This window comes from Vombatus ursinus, unplaced genomic scaffold, assembly GCF_900497805.2.
Source record: "Vombatus ursinus unplaced genomic scaffold, bare-nosed wombat genome assembly UNPS02008996.1, whole genome shotgun sequence".
Lineage (NCBI taxonomy): Eukaryota > Metazoa > Chordata > Mammalia > Diprotodontia > Vombatidae > Vombatus > Vombatus ursinus.
Genome location: NW_020948774.1, coordinates 10,974,182 through 10,998,496, shown reverse-complemented (window position 1 = coordinate 10,998,496; position 24,315 = coordinate 10,974,182). Strand labels below are relative to the sequence as shown.

General features: G+C 36.5%; 1 protein-coding gene across 1 annotated transcript in view; it reads right to left on the bottom strand.

The window, feature by feature from the left end:
- Positions 1–24,315, bottom strand: part of DNAH9 (dynein axonemal heavy chain 9) — a 466,635-nt gene that overhangs the window by 339,914 nt on the left and 102,406 nt on the right. Inside the window, exons 14-18 of the mRNA XM_027850079.1 lie at positions 22,044–22,285; positions 20,868–21,003; positions 13,203–13,396; positions 12,681–13,105; positions 1,332–1,554 (exon numbers count right to left, since the gene is read on the bottom strand). Of these exons, the coding sequence (XP_027705880.1) occupies positions 1,332–1,554; positions 12,681–13,105; positions 13,203–13,396; positions 20,868–21,003; positions 22,044–22,285 (1,220 nt within the window). The remainder of the gene's footprint in view (positions 1–1,331; positions 1,555–12,680; positions 13,106–13,202; positions 13,397–20,867; positions 21,004–22,043; positions 22,286–24,315) is intronic.

Here is a 24,315-nt window from a genome sequence, read left to right as displayed (position 1 = left end):
ACTTACTAGCTGTGTGACCTTGAGTAAGTCATAATTCCATTTACTTCAATTTCCTCATCTGTAAAAAGAGCTGGAGAAGTAAATGGCAAACCACTTCAAAATCCTTGCCAAGAAAATCTCAAATGGGGTCATGAAGAGTTGGACATGACTGAAACAACTGAACAACAACAAAATCTCTTCAGTAAATTTTTATAAATTTTTTCCCATTTGACTCATTCGGCTTTTTAAGGAATTGTTCTCTTTAGTGGATTTTTATGTCTTTTTAACTATTTGGCTTATTCTATTTTTTAAAGTGTTATTTTCTTCAGTATTTTTTGTGCCTTCTTTCCCAAGCTATTGACTCTTTTCTTCATGATTTTCTTGCATTACTCTCATTTCTCTCCCCAACTTTTCCTCTATCTCTCTTATTTGATTTTTACAATCCTTTTTGAGCTCTTCTATGAATTGTTTTGGACCTGAAACCAATTCACATTTTGTTTTCAGGCTTTGAGGGCAGCTGTTTTGACTTTGTTGTCTTCTGAGTTTTTGTTTTAATCTTCCCTGTCACCATAGTGACTTTCTATGATCAGGTTCTTTTTTTTTTTTTTTTTTTAGGCAATTGGGGTTAAATGACTTGCCCACAGTCACACAGCTAGTAAGTGTTAAGTGTTTGGTCTGAGGTCGGATTTGAACTCAGGTCATCCTGACTTCAGGGCCAGTGCTCTATCCACTGTGCCATCCAGCCACCCTTGTTTATTCATTTTTGCACCATATTTCTGAACTTGTAATTTTACGTTAAAGTTGACCTCTGTTCCTGGGGGTGGGGAACAGTCCCAAGCTTCAGGTTTTTCATCCTGCTGTTTTCAGAGCTAATTCTTGAGACCTGTGAGTTTTCAGTTATTCTGAGATGGTATGATCCAAGAAGAGGTTTGGTAAATGCTCTCTGGGACTTGTCTGTGAGTGACCACAGGTCATATGACCTGGTGTGCTAGTGCTCTTCCTTATCCTGGGACTGCAACCTGGCACTGAGAGCAAAGTGTCTCTGTTATTTTCTGACTAGTTATCTGACCTCCTTACAGTCTGTGCCTCTAGAAGCTGCTGTTGCAGTTACCCCCAAGGCCTGTTGGCTTTCCAGGACACGGTCTGTGCTGTACTGCTTTCTACTTTCACCCCTGTGAGACAGACCTTTCTCGCTGACAGCTGGGCTTGAGAGTTGTTTCACTCTGTCCTTTTGTTGATTCTGCCCCTCCAGAATTCATTTTGAGGCATTATTTTAAAGCTACAACATATATCTTCCTAGTCATATTTTCCTTGAATTTGCCTTTCATGATTAGAAAAAATTTTGTACTTACCTCTAGCTGTTTAAACACTCTATCAGGCAATTCTTGTTCATAGAGCTTCAGTAATTCAATTGTGTGTTTCAAGGGCTCAAACATCTCATCCGTGCTACTCTGTCGTTCTTTAAGAGCCACAAGGAGTCTCATAGTCTCAACCAAACCAGTAAAATCACCTTTTTCTATCCTCTTGCTCAAACCACTCTCGCCATTTCGTATGAAGACTTCAAGGTCTGCCAAGCTAAGCAGAATTAACAGTAAGTTAGATCATCTCTATTTATGTACCATATTATGCTTCAAGGAGCCTATCACATAGTAGATATTTAACAAATATTTTATTAACTGATTCACAATCTGTATAATGCAATATAGAAGATGTGCTATTAGAATGGCAAAATATCAGAATTGGAAGGGCTTCTGAAAATCATATAATTCAACCCTCTCATTTTACAGAGGAGTAAATCAAGGCCTGAAAAAAATAAATAAGTTGCCCAAGGTCAACAGGTAGTCAGTGACACAGCCTTCTTATTCCCGATAAAAGTTCTTTCCATTACAACACATAGTCACCTAGATTCATTTTAGGAAGTTGAATGCTTAAATGTGAACTTTTTGATTACTTATCAACAAATATTTTTATAGAGATCCTTAACTGATAAATGATAACCTAACGATAGATTTAAAACCTTGTCCTCATAGATTTTAGAGCTAATGCCATCATATTTTCTTTGGCTCAACTACCCTTCCTCAGGCTTTTGATATTTTCATTGAAGAGGAATAGGGAGTTTGATTGGCAGGGAAACCTCCTTCCCTATTCCACTTACAGAATCACCGAATTTCAGAGTTGGAAGAACTCTCAATGGCCATGCAGTTCAATTCATATCTAAAGAAGAATGACCTCTACAACATACCAAATGAGTGCTCATCCAGGCTTTCCTTGAAGGCTTACGATGAAGGAGAATATACTACCTCAGAAAATAGTTGATTCCATTTTTGGATGAGTCTAATAATTAGGAAGCTTTTTCTTATATGAAATGTAAATTTGCCTTTTGGTACCTTCTATCCATTGCTCTGAATATAATATCTCTTCTATATGAGAGCCCTTTGAATGTAGGATCTTCCCAGCTTCCCAGGAACTTTTGGATTTAGGACAGAGCTAGATTGTCTATGATCCTTTTAGACTTGAAAATCTCAGATTGGGACTACATCCAGATTAGACCAGAAGAAAATGGCATTGGGTAATATAGGACTCTCCTGCATGAGAAGCAGACCATCTAGTTCCCACATACCTACTCCAGCAAAATCCCAATGTTTGCTCCAGATCAAATATTTATCAAAAATTTGAATAAAAATAGTATTTTAAGTGACTTCTATCCTAGAATTGCATAAAAAGATCCCAAAGCCCATAGAAAATAGGAAAGGGAGCCACCAGAAAAGCAGTACCAGTGCAGGGTAGTCTGACTACAGATTGCAGCAGGGGCATTTGTATTATGTAGGATCTGGGTTCTGAGGCAACAAGAACAGAGGCTTCCCCTAAATAAGCCCTATAGTGGAGACCTGGGAAGCCTGGGGGAGCTGTAGCAGACAGCAATAAGGGTATTGTCACAGAACAAATCAGGACACTCCAAGTTCAGGGGCTCTACAGTCCCCAGAACTGTCATAAGATGCCATAGAAGGCCCTAAATATCCACCATTGTGAAATTCAAAGGAATCCAGGAAGTTTTAGGATTTTCCCAGGCGATAGAAGGCAGTGAAGGCATCCAGGGAATCCAGCATGTGACTAAACAGACCATGTTCACCCAGAAGTAGAGCAGGGAGTCCTTGATTTAGGAACTAGAGGGAGAAATATAAGAAAGTCAGAAAAAATACTGAGCAACAGTAAAAATTATTGTAGAACTGGGTGACTATTTATGATGATGTGGTGCTAGCATTCTAATGAAAGAAGATGAACTAGGTGACCCTTAAGAGTCTTAATGTTCTCTATGCCCAAAGAGCTATAAAACTTTGATCCAGAAACACCACTACTAGGTCATTATCCCAAAAGAGATAAAAAAAAAAAAACAAAAGGAAAAGGACCTATATGTACAAAAATGTTTATAGCAGCTCTTTTCTAGTGGCAAAAAATTGGAAATTGCAGGGATGCTCATTAGTTTGGGAATGGATGAACAAGTTGTGGTATATGATTGTGATGGAATACTATTGTTCTATAAGAAATGATGAGCAGGATGCTTTCAGAAAAACCTGGAAAGACTGACATGCAGTCTTTCTGATGCAGAGGGAAATGAGTAGAACCAGGAGAACATTGTACACAATAACAGCAATGTTGTAGGATGATCAACTGTGAATGACTTAGTTATACTTAGCAATATAATGATCTAAGACAACTCTGAAGGACTTATGATGAAAAATGCTATTCATCCCCAGAGAAAGAACTGGTGGAGTCTGAATACAAATTGATGCATACTTTTCTTACTTTATTTCTCATGGGTTTTTTTTTTTGGTCTATGTTTTCTTTCAAAACATGACTAATACGGAAATAGGTTTTGCATATTATAACCTATGTAAAACCTATATCAGATTACTTGCTTCTTAATGGAGGGGGGGGTGCAGAGAGAGAATTTGGAACTCAAAATTTTAAAAATGTATGTTAAAAATTGTTTTTACATGCAATTGGGGGAAAATAAAATACCAAACAAAAATACTAAATAAATAATAAAAAAGAACTTTAATGTTCTCAAAAGGCATTGAGAGATATATCGGTTCTGTCCTAAGGGTTTGAAGAGGGAAGATAAAAGGGATACAGTCATACAGAAAGGAGGAAGAATGGGGTGGAACTTGCTATATCTGAAATGCGGTGTAGGAGAAGAGTTTACAAACATGAAGAAGGGGTGGGAAGAGGACTTCACTGCTTTGTGAAACAAAGTAAGACAAGTAAGTGTTGAATACACACAGAGTTTGGTATAGCAATACATCAAACTCAACAAGAAAATAAGCTGGAATGGGTAGGGGAAGAGAGAAGATTAAAAGGGAGGATAACATCAGGGAGGGAAAAGTAAAACACATTTCCTGATCCTGAAGGAGAGGGGAAAAAAATCACAGAATTAGAATATGGAAAAAAATCACAGAATTAGAATCTAAGGGGGTACCTTAGATTTCCTCTTGGACAATTGGAGAATAGTTGAACAATTGCAGTATATCATACATAATGGAATATTATTGAATTGTAAGAGATGAAATGATTTCAGAGAATAATAGGTATTATGAACTGCTTCAGAGTGAAGTGAATAGAATTATGAGAACAATTTATACAATGACAGCAACACTGCAAAGAAAAACAACTTTGGAAGACTTAAGAACTTTGATTAATGAAATGATTAATGATGCAATCATGTCTCCAGGGAATCATGAAATATGTTACCCACCTACTGACAGAGGTCATGTACTCAAGGGGTGGAAAGAGACACACATCTTTGGACATGGCCACTCAGTGGATTTGTTTTGTTTGACTATTTATTACAAGGCTGTTTTTTTCTCCTCTTAATTTTTAAGGGGGGGGGGAAGGACAAATGGGTTGGAGAAGGGGAAATGTTATAGGAGAAGGAAGGATTAGCCATAGTTATATTAAAAAAAGAGGGGGGCCCACTGAAACATTTTTAAAGGCCCAGAAGAGTTCATAAAGAAATGCAAACAAGATAGTTTTGTAACTAACGTGTAGAATTTATCTTATACTTTAAAAAAAAAAGCAGTATGAAATAGAGATCCACAGCTTCACATACAATCTTCTTTTTTGAGTTCTTTGACTTTTTTGAGTGTATGAAAGTGCTCTTTTTTGATGTTTAATTCAGAACAAAATTTTTTTAAAGGAGCATAGGAACTCACTTCCTATCTCATTTCATAACTGGATAAGGCTGAAACAGGAAAATGGCAGAAATAAAACTTAAAAGGGTGAAGCCAAGTTGGTGAAGAAAAAGCAGTGACTCCTCTGAGCTTTCCTCCAAACTCCGCAAATTCCTTTAAATAATGTCATAAAACAATTCCTGGAAGGACAGGGTGAAATAATTTTCCAGTCAAAGACAACTTAGAAAGCAGGCAGGAAAAGTCTTCTGCACTGTGGTGAGAGTGGAGCACAGTCTGGTGCCATCTGTGTCAGGCCTCAACAAACCAGGAGAGGGCCTTGGAAACCACTAAATCAACAGTGGCAGTGGCTACTTCTGGAGCTCTTTACCCACAAGGAGTAAGGGGGTTGAACAACTGATCAGAAGGAGATTACAGGGATCTTTTCGCTGGCACCTGGGGTAGGACTCTGTTGCTTTGCCCATACTCACATCTGGATCACAGTGCTGGGTGGCAGTCCCAGGGCGAGGAGAAGCACTAACATACCAGAGCTTGCAGTGGCGACCCTCATCAGAGCTCCAGGACAGAAAAGAGTGCTTGTAGTCACTCACAGAGCAGAGCACAGGCCATAAGAATAATAAACACACCTCTCTTTAGATCATATCACCTTGGAAGAGGTGAAAACTTACAGGTCCCTAGAAGTATCTCTCAAAATAGTTGCTCAAAAACCCCTGCAGCTTGGGACGGTACACCTTCTACCCTGGAAGAAGAGCCCTACTCTAACAAAGAGTTAAAAGTTAAGAAACAGACAGGAGAAATGAACAGGCACAGGAAAAAAAATTTTGGACCACAGAGCATTACTATGGGGACAAGGAAGAACAAAACACACACTCAGAAGAATACAGCAAAGTCCAACATTCAAAGCCTCCAAGAAAAATATGAATTGGTCTCAGGCTATTGCAGAGCTCAAAAAGGATTTTGAAAATCAAGTAAAAGAGGTAGAGGAAAAATTGGGAAGAGAAATGAGAGTGATACAAGAAAATCAAGAAAAAAGAGTCAAGAGCTTGGTAAAGACACAAAAAATACTGAAGAAAATCACAACTTAAAAAACAGAATAGACCAAACATTAAAAGAGGTCCAAAAAGCAAACGAGGAGAAAAATGTCTTGAAAAGTAGAACTGGCCAAATGAAAAAAGAGACACAAAAATAACTGAAGAAAAAAAAACTGCTTACAAAGTACAATTGACCAAATAGAAAAGGAGGTACAAAAGCTCACTGAAGAAAATAATTCCTTAAAAATTAGAATGGAGCAAATGGAAGCTAATGACTTTATAAGAAAGCAAGAAGTAATAAAACAAAACCAAAAGAATGAAAAAAAGAAGACAATGTGAAATATCTCATTGGAAAAATAACTGACTTGGAAAACAGATACAGGAGAGAGAACTTAAAAATTATTGGACTACCTGAAAGCCATGATCAAAAAAAGGGCCTTGTCATTATCTTTCAAGAAATTAAGGAAAACTTCCTTGATATTCTAGAACCAGAGGGTAAAATAGAAATTGAAAGAATCCACTGATCATCTCCTGAAAGACTCCCAGGAATATTATAGCCAAATTCCAGAGCTCATGGAGAGAATATTGCAAGCAGCCAGAAAGAAACAATTAAAGTATGGTGGAGCCACAGTAAGGATAATACAAGATTTAGCAACTTCTACATTAAAGGTTTGAAGGGCTTGGAATATGATATTCTGGAAGGCAAAGAAGTTAGGATTATAACCAAGAATCACCTACCCAGTAAAACTGAGTATAATCCTTCAAGGAAAAAAATGGGCATACAATGAAATAGACTTTTAAGCATTCTTGATGAAAAGACCAGAGCTGAATAGAAAATTTGACTTTCACATACAAGAGTCAAGAAAAGCAGAAAAAGGTAAACCAGAAAGGGAAATAATAAGAGACTTAATAAGGTTAAAGTATTTACATTTCTATATGGGAAGATGATATTTGTAACTCATAAAAATTTTCTCATTAGCTAGTTAGGTAGTTAGAAGGAGTATAGATAGATGACATAGGTGTCAGTTGAATATGAAGGGATGACACCTAGAAAAATAAAATTAAGGGGTGATAAAGAGGAATGCACTGGGAGAAAGGGAAAGGGAGGGCCAGAATGGGGTAAATTATCTCACATGAAAGAGGCAAGAAAAAGCTTTCTTGGTGGAGGGGGAAGATGGTAGAGGTGGGAGGGGATGAGTGAACCTTATTCTCATCACAATTGGCCCCAAAAGGAAATAACATACATACTCAGTTGGATCTAGAAATCTATCTTTCTCTACAAGAAAGGGAAAGGGTATAAGATAAGTGGGGGGGGGAGGTGATAGAAGGGAGGGCAGATTTGGGGAAGCAATAGTCAGAAGCAAAACACTTTTGAGGAGGGACATGGTGAGCAGAGAGAGAGAACAGAATAAACGGGGTGGGGATAGAATGGTGGGAAGCACATTTAGCAATCATAACTGAAAAACAATTTTGAAGCAAGTTTCTCTGATAAAGACCTCATTTCCCAAATATATAGAGAATTGAGTCAAATTTTTAAATTTTTTTAAAATTAATTTTAAAATTAAAAAATTTAAAAATAAGAGCCACTTCCCAACTGGTAAATGATCAAAACATACGAACAGTTTTCAGATGAAGTAATCAAAGCTATCTTTGCTATATGGATTAGCTATATGAAAAAAACGCTCTAAGTCTCTTCTGATTGGAGAAATGCAAATTAAAACAATTCTGAGGTATTACCTCATATCTATTAGATTGGCTAATAGGACAGAAAAGGAAAATGACAAATGTTGGAGAGGATGTGAGAAAAATGAGACATTATTTTAGTGTTGGTGTGACCTGATTCAACCATTCCGTAGAGTAATTTGGAACTATGCCCAAAAGACTACAAAACCATGTATTCCCTTTGAGCTAGCAATATCACTGCTATGTCTGTATCCCAAAAGAGATAAAAAACAAAAAGGAAAAGGACCTATATGTACAAAAATATTTATAGCAGCTCTTTTCTAGTGGCAAAGAATTAGAAATTGAGGGCTGAACATCAATTGGGGAATGACTGAATAAACTGTGTGATGTGATTGTGATGGAATACTATTGTGCTGTAAGAAATGATGAACAGGATGCACTCAGAAAAACTTGGAAAGACTTATATTAGTTCATGCAAAGTGAAATGTACTCTCTACAAAGTAACAGCAATATTGTAAGATGTTAAGTTGTGGATGACTTAGCTATTCTCAGCAATACAATATTCCAAGACAACTCTGAAGGACTTATGATGAAAAATACTATCCATCCCCAGACAGAGAACTAATGGTGTCTGAATATAGATTGAAGCATACTTTTTTACTTCATTTTTCTTGAGTATTTTTGCGAGGAGGTCTGTGTTTTCTTTCATAACATGACTAATATGGAAATATATTTTACATGACTACACATGTATATCTTCTATCAAATTGTTTGCTTTCCCAACGAGGGGTGAGGGGAGGGAGGAAGGGAGGCAATTTGGAACTCAAAGTTTTAAAAATTGTTCTTATATGCAACTGAGGAAAAACAAAATACTAAACAAAAAAAGCAAAGCTGTAACATTAAAAAAGATAAAACTTAAGAGCCCAATTAGCATCAAAAGATTTTCATAGTAAAGGGAGACTGGCTCTGCTATTAATACCTTTAACATTACTTACTCTTCCCCTGCATGTCTTGAGTATCAAAGAAACTATAGAACTGGACATGATATGGCCAAAGTTACTAGTGCATTTGAAGGGGAATCCTGAATTCATGGAACCTGGTTGCACTAGCCAATCATTTTATCTGTTAACATAGCCGAAATGGTCACAATAAAAATCAGAGTAATAAATATTAGGAAATCTTATTTCAATACTTCAATGGATCTATGATCTGATGGAGATCTATGTTCCCTTTCCATCAGTGCAAATGAAATAATCCATTCATGTCTTCTGATTCTGCATAATTCTCATCTATTTTTCTGCATAAATCTTCCACAGATTATCCAATCATCACGTTGAGATTTTTCTTTTAGGTCTTTTTACATTTTATGGGAACCAAAGAGGTACTCAGGCTACCCATTTGTTATCTCTTACTCTCATTGCATGACTGGCCCATCTCCTTTTCCTATCATACATTTCCTCAATGATAAACATTAAACCATTTCTTCATTGGAAACTTATCACTGGTAGTACTCCTGCTTGTCCATCATGCATCTCTCTATTTCTTTTTGAATCACTTACATCTTTTATTCCTTGAAAATTGTGGAATTCCAAGATTCAAAACCACATAACATTTCTGGAACAATGTTAAATTGTGTTAAATGTGTGGTTTTTTTTAAAAGTTGGCTGTATATAACAGGTATCAACTTGAGATTGTTAAAAGTACAATGTAATTTCCAAACTGGATTCAATCCACTTTCTTCTTAGATTTGCTAATTCTGGGCTTAACTCAATATCCAACTGCAGGGTCATATTTCCAAGATATATGTACTGATGTTCCAAACTCAAATCAATTCAATGGAATATCAGTCTGAATTTTTTTTTTAAAGTTGAGATCATTCACTAGAAACTCCCCTTCTCCCTCACCTTACATTATTCATACATCTTCCTCCATTACCTCTTTACTCACTCTGGTCTCAGTTCAAAAGGTGGTCCTTTTCTTTGCCAAGGTAAAGCTCTCTAAATATGCACCCTAGATCCCAACCCTTCCCAACTCTTCCAAAATATTGCCTTCACTCTCCTCCTTATACATTATCTTATCTTCAGTCTTCCCCTACCTACTGGCTTCTTTCTTTCTGCCTACAAACATATTCCTGTCTTCTCCATCCTTAGAAAAACCCTCAATTGGTCCCACTATCACTGCTAGCTTTTGATCTATGTTCTCTCTCCTCAGCAAAACTTGATAAATCTGTTTATTTTCTGTATCTTCACTTCCTCTCCTCTCCTCTCCTCTCATTCTCTTCTAAGCCCTTTGTAATCTGGCTTCTGACTTCATCATTTAACTTAAACTGCTCTCTCCAAAGTTATCAATGATCTCTTAACTGCTAAATCCAATGGTCTTTTTTCAATACTGATCCTCCTTGATCTCTATGAAACATTTGACACTATCAATCACCACCTTCTCCTGGAAACGGACTTTGTTCTAAGTTTTTTGTGACACAGCTCTCTCCAAAATGTCTTCCTATGTGTCTACCCCAGACCTGCATAATTTGGCAGTAGGTAGGGGCCAAAACTAAAATAGGCTAAACTTCTTCGAGCCGCTATTATGTTTTTATCAGCTCACTTTCTAAGTAAAGGTATAATGAATAATTAAACCATTTTGCAAATAAACCATATTAAAAAAGGGAAATTTCAATTAATATCAATTAATTATACTTAATACTTAAGTTTTTATTATGAAATCAAATTAATGTTAAAAATTATTTTGCTAAGCAGTACAAGTTTTAATACATTTTTCAGGTTTTCTTACTGTTTACATTTAGTTAATGGGACGTATTACACTTCTTGTCAGCAATCAGTTTATCATACTCTGGAATCATGTTTGAAATTGATTTCTTTAGAAATGTGAAAACTAACCATAGTAGCTGCCTCATTTTCTGAGTTTACTTTCTCGAAAAACCGTTGTTCCCTACTGAGATTTTTCAACAATTTGGACACTTTAATTTGTTTTTCTTTGGTGTACAATTTGCTTAAGTCAGGATGTTTTGATTTGAAATGGCAACGAAGACTATATTTCTTTGGAACAGCTATTAGTTTTCGGCAAACAAGGCACAATATTTTGTCTCTCATGTAAGTAAAACAAGTATCTATTTGTCCACTCCAGATTAAACACTCTATGTTCTGATTCAATATTCTGTTTCTTTTTATCATCCATTTTACAAAGTGCCCCCAAAACTTTAATTAGAACCAAAAAATCTTCACAGCAACTGCCCACATACAAAGAAATACCGAACTGAGTGTCTGACCTGGGAGAGAGCGTCAGACACTCATGTAACTTGGAGGGCAGCTGTGCAGTGAGGGAGGGGGAGAAGCCCTTGCGTTGTTGCTGCTCGTCACATAGCGGGCATCAGCTGTGTTGGCATGTTGCTGCACTCACTTCATCCCTGTTCAATGCCAGTAACGACCAAAAACACAGCAAAAAGATATAACTCTTGTTCCTCTCAGACTAGAGTCAGACTGACGAAGGTTGGTTGCCACACATCATGTGACAAATGGGAGACTGCACAGTGGCAACCCACCAGCCAAGTTACATGATGGGGACAATAGTGATTAGTAGAAGACAGGTTAAGTGGGGCATGGGCAAAGCACTCATTACGTCTTTACTTTCTTTCACATCCTCCACATTTTTGTGGGCTGCCTGAACTCCTTTGGCAGGCTGCAAGTGGCCCACAGGCTGTATGCTATGCAGGCCTGGTCTACTCCTTTGAAGTCTCCTTTGCTGGTCCTTCATTCATGTTATGCCAACTAATCACAAGTATCCCTCAAGGCTCTGTCTTTGGCCTCCTTTTCTTTTACTTTATATAATCTTATTTGGTGATTTTGTTAGCTCCTATTGGTTAAATTATTATTTTTATGCAGGTAATCCCCAGATCTACATATGCAGATTGTAGCTTTGCTGAATTACATCTACATATTTCCAACTGCCTCTTGGACATCCTCACTTAGCTCAGACCCACCTTCTATAGGAGGCTCTGAGATTCTAATGCTCTCCCCTTTCAGATTATCTTCATCATCTACTCTGTGCATATCTTGTGTTTACATAGCTACTCATATGTTGTCTAACCTGTTAGGATGTAAGCTCCATGAAAGTAGGAACTGTTTATTGTGTTTTGTATTTTGCCTTTCTTTGTATTCCCAGAATTTTACACAGTGTCTGGAACATAGAGCTTAACAAATGCTTCTCAACTGACTAAATAACAAATATTTTTCATCAATTGGGTTTTTCTTGTCTGAATTCTAGGCCAATCTATTTTAAGTAACTATGGATCTCAGTAAGGAGGTTCTGTAATGTTTTGGGGCTTGGTACAATGAGCACAGTATGATCCACAAATAAGATCACCTGGAGGACCTGATCCCTCTTCTATGTGGACTTTGCAAAGGACATTCTCCATAAAAATGGTGAGCATACAACTTCCAGTTTTATGCTTCACTGAATATTAATAATCAATGATTCACTGAATAATTATCTTTGTTGTTGCATTTATCAAGGAGTCTTGTGTGATCTGATCACATTTACGATTCTCCCTGCTCTCCAACACCTTTAAGGGTAGAATTTTGCTCTCTGAATCAAATACCTTTTTGAAATCAACAATCAAGCATAGGCATATTTTCTGTGCCTTTCAATCTACTGTGTGACTATAAGTGTGACATATTTTAGAAAAGTGTTTCTGAAAGCCTATTTTTAAATATCTAGATTTCCAGGAGCCACAGACAAAGAATAAAATGGAAAAAAGTAAAAGGGAAAGAGACACAGACAACATTACCTGTGGGTGACATGATCAATGAGGTGCTGTTTAAGCATGAAGCTCCATCTTTTAATTACATTCAAGAGAGACATTTTAAATGGACGAATATCAATTTTCATCCAGTTGTCAAAAATCTTGAAAGGCTCTAGATGGTTCACCTCTTCATAGATCTTTTCATAGGAATCAATCTGCAATTTAAATTGCTGAAGAGTGGGTGGATTCTCAGGGATCCCGTCTTCTCTATGGGCTTCTAACTCTTCTGTAGTGAGCATATGTCCATATAACAGAAAATGCCGCATAAATTCCTTCCGGTCATCCATGTAAAGGAAAGAGTAATGGTCAAAAGAGTTACGATAGTCACAGCAGATGGTCATCATACTCTTGACTCTCTCATTTAACAGATTCCTGAGGTTTGACAGGTCTCCCATGTCTTCCATGTCAGCCTATGGAAGAGATGAAATTAGAAATTCAAGATTACAAATACATTTGGAATATTACTCCGAATATGGGAGGGTGAAATGATGGTTGCAAAGTCAGTACCTGGTAATGAGGAGAACTTTTCTGTGCAAGTCGTGGGACCAGAGAAGATATTCTGAAAATATCATTGATAAGTCCCTCAACAATTGTATGAAAACCTTCTTTAGCAGTATTGTCCAGCGAGGGATAAAAGATTAGTTCTTGTATAACCAGATCTAGCTGTGCCTCAAAAAAGGGAGGAAGTCTAGCCTTAGAATCTGAAAAAGCAAAAGGAGCCAAGGTGAATGAATAAAACAGGGAAAATATAAATATTGTTCAAAAAGCTTAAAAAGTACATATTAAAATAATATTGTAATATACATTCAAAGAGATGATGCAAAATTCCAAGTGGATCCCCTTTATCTCTCCCATAAATGAAGAAGAACCCTAAATCATATGCACACAGAGTCATGACCAGAATTTGCTAGGAGAGAAAAAACTACAAAGAGAAAGAAGGAATTTCTGCATACAGTGGCTATGTAAGAAAGGTGAGCTGTAGCAGGGCTAAAATGAATCCACTGCTGGTTGAATACCAAAAATTTCTCGAACCAAGTCAGAAGCTTCATGAGTATCAATAAAGTAGTGGTGCCATGTAGGTTCTACAGTGCAACAAGGCAGATACAGACCAAGAGAAGCTACAACAGAAAGAGAGGGCACAGATCACGAAGAAAAATAGAGAATCCCAGATTAAACTTATCCTGGGACCTCTGAGAGCAGTGCATGAAACAGACCCAACTAACTGGTACTCTTTTTTATGTGAAGGAGCCTGGGTAGGAGAAGTGGAGGGAAGGAAGGAAATGGCATTCCTTCAAAGGTGTGCTGAAACTATTCCTGTGCTAATTGGGCTTGCATGTGAATTGAGTCCATTTTTTTTTGTGTCTTTAAATGAAGGATCATAGAAGACTTCTAACAGAGAGCTACACGTAAGTCATATTCAGATGTTCCCTGGATCAGTGCTGAGCTATTACTGAGTATTGTTGCAAAGTCTCTAAGATTAAACCTGTCCTGTGTGAACCCAGAACTGTGTGAGTCATATAGGCTATTCCTACCCTGGTAAAGATAAATGCATTATTTGCTAAAACTCTAAAAAATGTGAGTGAGATCTTATGGACCATTTATGTTTGGTTTTAGGAGACGAAATCTATGAAAGCTTTAATTGAGTATAATGGACTGGGTATCAAGAGGCCTGAGTCCTCTTTCTAACTGCCATTAATTAGCTATGTGACCTCGGACAAGTCATTACCTCTTTGGATTCCATTTATTCATCTAGAAGATAGGAGTTTGGACAAAATTATTTTTAAGGTTTTTTTTCAGGTTTAACATTCTATGGTACTAAACTAATTATTTCCCGTGTAATTCCATGTCTATAATTCCACTAATAATCAACTTGTGAATTGTAGTATGTATTAATAACTTTATAGGTCCAAAGGGCAGAATCTTATCAGGTGTAGAAAATTAATAATAACAGAAATAGTACATAATCTGACCAATCTTTTTTTTCCATAAAAAGAATGCAATTAAAATAGTTGTTTAAGTCAGAGGTGTCAAACATGAGGAAAATTCCTCAGTGAAATATTTAACAAAATAAATAAAAATACAAAATAATATAGATAATGTTAACATGTAGTTTTCTAAGTCAACATACAGCCTTCAAGGATCATTAATGTACTGTTTAGTGGCCCCCTTTTTATTTGAGTTTGACACCACTGTTTAAATCAGTATCAGATCTCCATTATATTACTTTATTTTACAAACTTAAAAAGAAATGTTATTCACATTTGAAGAATATAGATATTCCAGAAAACATTAAATATCTTACTAAGCAAACTTAAATTGTTATCAATTACTCCTCAACTAATAATTCATTTACTCTATTAAATCATTAATAACAATTGAGTATAGAAACTAAGCTAGGGATACAGTGATATATGACACAGTCCCTGATTATGCATGAATAACTGCAATGTAAGGCAGTATGTTTTAAATGCCACAATTATGTACATAGAAAAGCCTTGTATGAGTTTAGAGAAAGGAGAGTTCACTTATGCCTACTGTGACCAGAGAAAGACTTCACTGAAAGAGGTAACATTTACAGTAGGCCTTTAAAAATGATCATGATTTACATAGATGAAGGAGAGAAAATGCTAAGAGGTGGGTATGGAATGAGCAAGGTCAAAGACGCAGAAAGGCAGAAGTTAAAGAACAATAAGTAACTATTCCAGTTGGTTCTCTCTTTTTTTGTCTTTTCTTCCCATTATGTGTAAAAACTTATTCCTACCACTTATGGGGGTTACATAATAATTACACATAGGGGGCATATAATGTACAATAATGTGGGGGTTACATAAAGAAAAATATATAATTTTGCCCATATATTAATTTTGCAGCTAGGTGGCACAGTGGATAGAGCCCTAGGCTTGGAATCAGGAAGACTCATCTTCATGAGTTCAAATCTGATCTCAGACACTTACTAGCTGTGTGTTCCTGGGCAATTCACTTAACCCTGCTTGCTTCAGTGTCCTTATCTGTAAAATGAGCTGGAGAAGGAAATGGCAAACCACTCCAGGATCTTTGCCAAAAAAACCCCAAAAAGGTCACATAGAGTCAGACACGAATGAACAACAACAATAACAATAAATTATTAACTTTAGTTTCAACTTACGGGGGACCTCTTCCTCAAAAGAAGCAACATCAAAATCAGGCTGGTTGTTGCCCTACCCTTCACGCTATAACTATTGTCTATTCACTTGTGTCTGGGCCTGAGTCCCCATTCTTCTATCCTTAGTCTCTTCACCTGAGTCTCTGTTCTTTAATTTAAAAACCTTCGTTGTCTCCCTATTGCTTCTAGACCAAATTTTCATTTTGTAATTTAAAGCCCTTCACAATCTAGTTTCAGCCTTACCACTTGCTGTATCTCTTATACAATATCCATTTCCCATGTCTATGCCTTTGCATGGGTTATCCTCACGCCTGGAAGTCACTCCTTCCTTACCTCCACATTTTTTAATACTTCAAGGCTCAAAGCATGTCATATTCTACAGGAACCTTTTCCTAACCCCGCCTAATTATGTGTTCTACCTCTTCAAAGATTGTTTATTTTTAACAACACATTATATAATATTTTTATATATTTATTATATTTATACATTATATAAAATATTTTATATATTTATTGACAATGATAATAATAATAGTTCATGTTTATATGCTACCTATTAATTGCCAGGCATTGCACTAAATGCTTTACAAACATTATCTCATTTGATTCTCACAACAACCTTGTGAGGCAGGTGCTATTATCCCCATTTTATAGATAAGGAAACTGAGACAAACAGGTTAAGTGACTTGCTCAGAGTCACTCAGTTAATAAGTGTCTAAGGCTGGATTTGAATTCAGGTCTTCCTGATTCTAGGCCTAGTGTACCACTCACTGTGCCACCTATATTTCCCTATTTATAAGTTGTACCCCGAGAAGAATGTAACCTCCTCGAGAACAGAATCAGTCTTTTACTTGTCTTTGTATATCGAGTACTTTAGCATACTGAGTTGCACATTGTAGGCACTTAACGAGTGCTTGTTGATTGCACCAGGTTCCTAATTGTTGTGGTACTCTTGGACCAAACTATATGCACATCTGTGCCTGACCTGTGGTAGAACATTCCAAGCTCTTATTGGTCTGATCAGCCACAGTTGGACACACTGTGACTTGACTCTAGCATAGTGATATCATTTAGGTCCTCTTTGAGAACACAGGACAACAACCAACCAAATAATCTGCCTACACACTTCCACCTGGTCTGGAAGTCTGGAGACTAGCTGCTACACACTGCCCATGTTCCTTCTCTTGTGGCCATGCCACTCCGTAACATAATCTCAGTCTTGCTCACTAGGTGTATTATGGTCCTCATTTTTCTTGACCTGACCTGACCTGACCTGTTCTGTTCCATGGATACACCACATTTATATCTGAATCCTGATATCTTTCAGCTTTCATAAAAACCCTTAACATATTCCACGTGAAGCCTAGCTACAGCTTCCCGACAGCTCATTGACTCTATCATTATAGTCTATTACTACCTAGTAATAGCTTTAGAGTCATTAATTGCCTTCTTAATTTAACTTTCCATTTCTTTCAAAATTTTAAAAATGTTTTTTATTAATTTTTTTGTTTATTCAATGATCATGATTTCCTCCAGTATCCATCGCTCTCTCCCCCGAGTCATCCCATTTAATAATATTTTTTTTAAAGAAAAATGAAACAGAAGGAAATCAGCATAATTCATTAATGCATTAAAGACTAAAAATACATGCAATTCACAACACTTAGAGACCTCCCAACTCTGCAAAGGGGTCAGGGAAGATATCTTCTCAAACCTCTTACTTAGAACAATACCTATTCATTGTAATTTTGCATTAACTTTTGATTTTTTTGTGATAGTAGTTCTTTCTATTTACACTGTTACAGTCATTAAGCATATTGTTTTCTTGGCTTTGCCTACTTCACCCTGCATTACTTCATGTACTTTCCATGTCTCTCTATGTACCACATGCACAATAATGTTACACACTACAATTTGTTTAGCCATTCCCCAATCAATGGGCATCTGTATTGTTTCCAATTCTTTGCTATCATAAAAGTGCTTCTACAAATATTTTGGTGTATATAGGGGCTTCCTTCTAATCAATAGCCTCATTGGAGTATAACACTAGTCAAGGAATCTGCATCAAAAGGTATGGACATTTTAGTTACTTTACTTACATAATTCCAAATTGCTCTTCAAAATGGTGATACTGATTCATACCTCTAGCAACAATGCACTAGTGTGTTAACTTCTAATTCCTCCTCCAACACTGACTATTTCCATCTTTTGTCATCTTTGCCAATTTGTAGGGTGAACTATCAGGGTTCTTTTGATTTGAATTTCTCTGTTATTGATTTAAAACATTTGTTCATATGCTTAATTATTTTGAGAACTGTTTGTTCATATCTGAGGTTTGTGTGTGTGTGTGTGTGTGTGTGTGTGTGTGTGTGTGTGCGTGTGCGTGCTTTACTTTTGAAATTGAATCTATCTTTTATTTGGTTAAGAATTCATTTGCTACCCATATCTGTGAAAGATGCTACTAATTTGCTGTGCTACTAATTATTTTAGAGTATGATTAAGGTTATTATTCCATTTATAAAGTATTATGGAAAATGATGTAAAGTGATAGCCTAAGCTTAATTTCTACCAGACTGCTCACTACTTTTTCCAGAGTTTATTTTAAATACGAAGTCCTTCCTAAATAATTTATGTTTTCCAGTGTATTGAACACTGTGTAACTGAGTTCCATTGCTGGTAATTGTCCCTTGTTTAGTCCATTGATCTGCTTCTCTAAATTTTTTAAACTATTTTGTTATCAGCAATAGATATAGTTTTATTCCCTCTTTGACTATCTTTATGCCGTCATTTTTTCCATCTTATTCCCATTTTCTAGCACTAAATCAAATAATAGGGAGAGTCGTCATCCTTATTTACACTCATATTTATTGGGAAAGCTTCTAGTGTAATATATCAGACTTGCACATTTTGATACTAGATATTTTTATGATGTTAAAAAGTCCATCTATGCCCATATTTTGTAGGGTTTTTTTTAGAATAAATGTATTTTGTCACAGAATTTTTTCTGCATCTATCGACATAATCATGTAGCTTTGGATTGTTTTTTGTTGTTCTAATAGAGTTAAGTTAATTGTCCTAATGTTGAACCATTCTTGCATCACTGATACAAATCCAATTTGGTCTCGATGAATAATTTCTTGAATAAATTGCTATGGTCTGCTTAATAGGATTTTATTCAATTTTTTGAATATTAATTCAAAGTTAATATTAATTTATTAATAATTCATTAATAATATTGTCCAATGTTTTAATCCTTCTGCCACTTTAAGTATTACGAACATATTTGTCTCATAAAATGAATCTGGGAGGGTACTTTTTTTTCAAATTTGAGAATAATTTGTGTAGTATTGGCACTAATTTTTTTAAAGTTATAATAACAATTGTATTCTATTTTGTTTATTCTATTTTCTTATTCTTTGATTTGTGGCCTTACACTTCTTTGGTCTCTGTATTCCTCATATAATTAAACTCCTAATGGACCTATTTTGGATTCCCTCTTCTAAACACTTTGAATGTTATAGCCTTATAGAGCTTGCCCCCCAGCACCCTTTGTCTTCTCTGCCTCACTCTTAGAAATACTAATTTATATAGGTGATAAAGAAGATATTGCCATCTGTTAGAAATTTTCATATATCTCCTCCTGATTGTGCAGTTCATTATTAACCTTTGCCTTTCCCATGGTCATTCCCCTCCCTCCCCCTTTTGCCTTGAAATCTCCTCCCTGGATCCATGTGCTCTACTGCCCCAGAAGTTTTGGTTTTTCTTCTTCTGAGGCAGGATGAGTGGTTGCTCTACGTATCAAATCCTTGCAGATTATGCCCATTGTAAGTTCCCTATCTCCCTTTATAGAATACTTCTATTCCCCTAAAGAATGCTTATCAGTGATACCCCCTCCCACCACTGAGTCCCCTTTCTTGTAGTCTGTCCCCCTTTTACCTCCTCACCTATGTCAAAGAGGCTGGGGAGCTTGTTTCCAGAAAGGTTTGATGAGGTAGGTTTAATGGAACAGCTATGTAAAGATATGGAGTATACCTAGACAAACATTATGAAACTGGTTTTGACCTATTAACCACATGATGAACAGAAGCTTTTCTGGTTGGCTATGGAATACTGGTGTATTTTGAAAAAGGCACTAATCAGTCAGAGTTTGTTGTCTTGTGGGCTCTTTCTAGACTCTCTGGCATTGGAGAAAGAAAAAAAGCCACTGAGTGAGGGTTGCCAGGGGCAGGCCTCAGTCCCTCTCACTTGGAGCCAGCACAAAGGCCGAGCACACATGGCCCCAAAGTTTCTTTTGCCTCTGTTGTTTCCATTCTTTCCTGCTTTTAAAAAGAAGGAGGAATGGAGATGATTATGATCTTGTGAGCTTCAGAGAGTCAAAAAAGCAAACCACTAGCAGTTCTGGGAACAGAGTACATACTACATTTGGGGGTCAGTCAGTTCAGTATCAATGCCTGGAAGAACAATGTTCAGGACTCAGTCCAGTGGTAGCTGTGATTGTGAGACTGTGAGACTGTCACATTTGGATATGAACTTGGTAGAATGATATGTAGAAATGTTTGTTAAGTTGGAGTCCCATCTCCCCAGGGACAAAGGTAGTATTGGGGAAAATATACCCCCCGGGTGTTGGGGCAGGAGAAAATAGTTGTACTCCTGTGCTTGCTATATTCCTTGGGAAAAGCTAATTGATATTAGTTAAATGGAACTAGGGCATTAATTACTGGTGATTAATAGTGGGAGGAATACACCAGGAAGTCACATGGGGCAGAAACTGAGGCTAATAAAACATGAACACATTGAAATTAAAGAATGATACACTAAAGTGGTGATGCAGTCAATCTTGCTATAAGTGGGACCTCTAGTATAAAAATCAGGCCCTTTGAATTCATAGAGACCCTTAGAGTCACTAACTGGGACTTTCATTATCTGATACCCTAGTTTTCAGGATGCAGGTTCACCATCCTCTTCCACCTACTAAATTTCGTCAACATCCATATTCCACAATAATCATCCACAGCCAAAAAGCCATTTACCAGTATTTTCCAGGAGATACTTGAGGGAAGATTCAATAGCAATGAAGAATCCACGAAGCACCATGTTATCAAGATAATCAATGTATGCCTTCCACCCACTGGATTCTGGGTCTGCAAGGAAGAGATTCAGGTTTTCCTGGAAAGGAAAGAAAGCATGGAAATACTGGCTCAGGCATCGGGACATGCATAATAGATTGATAAGTGCCAGGTACTCATGAAAATTGCTTACGAATGCATGAACCAGTTAAGATTTGTATGATTACAAGGAATGTGCATATCAATGAAATCGCAGGCCTCTGGAGTATCTGAAACATTATCCCCATATTTAATGCCTGAACATGACAGAGCGACAGGTGGCAACAATGATGTATTAGGTCATAAGGTCTAACAATTACATTATCCTTTCACAGGATAATATTCATAATCCTGATGATTTTACTGTCTTTGAACACAAGGCTGAGTTTTTAGCCTGGTAATAAGCTATCCTTATTAGCCTAAACATATGCAGAGAAGAACCTTTGGTCTATGCCTATTGTTCTCTGGATCTTTTTCTCCTTATGGCTGTTTCTCTTAGTTTTAGGAATAAGATTACTTACTTAAAATGAATCTTCAATCTTTGATGGCTACATGTCATACTGATTAGTCACCAGTTAATGGATATTTCCCACTGCTTGAAGTGGTTTACTATAATGTTCTGCCATCCCATCTCTTCCCCACCCAAAAGTAGATGCTCCACATAAGTTTATAGTTCTTTAGAGATCACATAAATAAATATCTCTCCTCTTCTCTAGTTTGTCTAATTGGCTCTAAGTTACCATGAAGTTTGTGGAGATGGGATAGTTTGATGTGTCTTAGGATTCTGTGGCTAATGACACTATCTTTTCATTTAGTTTTCTTTGGGGTATTTCACATGAAGACTAAGCTTTGAAATGTATTGGCTTTAGTCCTTTTTCTTTTAATATAAACTTTTACCAATTGACTGAGAATTACAAAATTCAGTGATGTCTTTAATTTCTGAATTACCTGTAGAATGCGTACATATATATGTATACATGAATGTATATACAAATACACATACACACACAGACACTTTTATATATAAAACACAGGCCTCACCCTCTAGCTTCTTAAAACCCTTTTCCCCCCATTTTTGGTAGCTTTGAATACAGTTATTACCTGAACAAGGGCATCGATCTTAAGGCCAGACTCTTTGATAAAAGAGTAATATTTTTCCAGTTGTTCTTGATGGTCTTCTAGATAAAGTAGAGATTCTTTTCTTCCATCTTTTCTTTTAAAAATGGGAGATTCCCAGGTTTTCATGATATTCTGAATCTCATCTACATTGTCTTTTGTTTTCTGAATCCTTTGCTCAAGATCACGGACACAAGTAGTGATTTTTATAATATAATCCCAAACACCTGCTCTTGCAAAAAGGAAAGAAAGTCTATTGAAGTAGCTCAGACTTACATAGATATTTAGCTTCCTTGAAGAAAATATAAGTTCAGTGTCTGTCATATTTTTTTCTGATATTTTCTATACAGATGAACTAAAATTGGAGTCCTTTTCTTTTTCAACATCCTGAGAAAGCAACTTATATGAAAAACTCAAAAAATCAGTGGAGAGGGACTAGGAGATGAATCTTTATACTTAGACCTCAGACTAATAAGCAATTAAAAGCTGATCAATCAGTATTTAAACTTCCAAAAAAAAAGCCCTAAAAAAAAAGTGCAATGGGGGAGGGAAATAAAGAGAAAATAAGTCATTGCTACCCCTAAAAACCTAATATATTAATTATATTGATTAATAAATTATTCGATAAGCATTTATTATCTACTGTGTGTTAGGCCCTGGGAAAACAAAAATGAAAGTGAAACATTCTATCAGGAGAGACAATAGTTACATATGTAGTTATATAAAAAATAAATATAAAGTCATTTGGGGAGTAGATAGAGCAGCTACACGGCACAGTAAAGTGCCGGGCCTGGAATCAGGAAGACTCATATTCTTGAGTTAAAATCTGGCCTCAGATACTAACCAGCTGTGCAACCCTAGGCAAGACCCTTAACCCTGTTAGCCTCAGTTTCCTCATCTGTGAAATGGGCTTGAAAAGGAACCGGCAAACCACTAGTATTTTTTGCCAAGAAAACCCCAGATGGGGTCAATACTGAAATGACTGCAGCAACAATAACAACAACAAAACACATTTGGGGAGGATGCCACCAGCAGCTGGGAGGATCAGGAAGGGCTTCAAATGGCAGTTGGGATGAAATGGTGTCACATGATGCAATTAGAGAAAAAGCAATCTGTAATCTGTAATATAATCTGTAAAATGCAATGTATACATACCCTCCTTTGGTGTAGTCTTAATCCATCTGTACTTTTGCATCCTGTGATGTTATTTATATCCTACAAAAATGTTCCATAAAGAATCCACCAAATTCACTGGAAGCTTTCTCTAGTATTTTAACATTTTGTGAGTTTGGGACATCACTCAGGCTATCCAACTGCAAGCCCTAGCTCTTGTCCACCTTTTCTGATCATACCTTTCCTAGATTTCTAGAACGTTTACTCTTTTTACTCCTTCTAAAAGAACATTTATTCCTAAGGAGTTCAATATCATTCAATTTTGCACAATTTTTCTATGAGGCAAGTGGGGGTAAGTCAATTCCATTTTATAAATGACAAAGGTTAAGTAATTAACTTAAAGTTAATTTTCTTCCCCAGTTTATCTAGCAAATAGTAAGTAATTGATAAATATTTGTTGAATTAGTTAACCCAGTAGAAAATTACCTAGGTCACCTAATTCTCAATCTAGTGCTACAAGGTCACCTATGGACTTAGACAACCATATATATACATTAACGATGTTGTATTTTCTAAAATTTATTTTGTTAAACATTTCCCAATTACATTTTAATCTGGTTGAGGTTGCACTCAGGGGTTTTGCCAGCCCCATGAGTTTGACACAGCTGTTCTACTCAAATCTCCTCATTTTATAGTTGAGGAAACTGAGACCCAGAGAAAGGAAGTGACTTGCTCAACGTCACATAAGGATTAAGTGGCAGAAACAGATTATGAATCCAGGTTTTCTGACTCCAAATCTAGTACTTTTTTTCCAGTTGGTCAGTTAACTAGCATTTACTAAGCACCTTTCTACTTCTGCTTTTAAGATAAAATACAAAAATCCTTAGTCTAGCATTTAAAGCTCTTTATAGTATGTCTTCCACTGATCTTGGATCTCAGTTAAACCAGTTGTTTCAATACTTTTGCTCTGGTCCCTCCTTACCCCCCACCCCACCACCACATCCACTCTATCTGATATTATGTCTAAAATTCATTCCTTCCTCACCTCCACTTCACAGAATCCCTAGGTTCAACTTTTTATGGTAAATCTTCATATTTCTTTCAGTCGTTAGTTTTTAAATTACTTTGTATCTTCTTATCCATG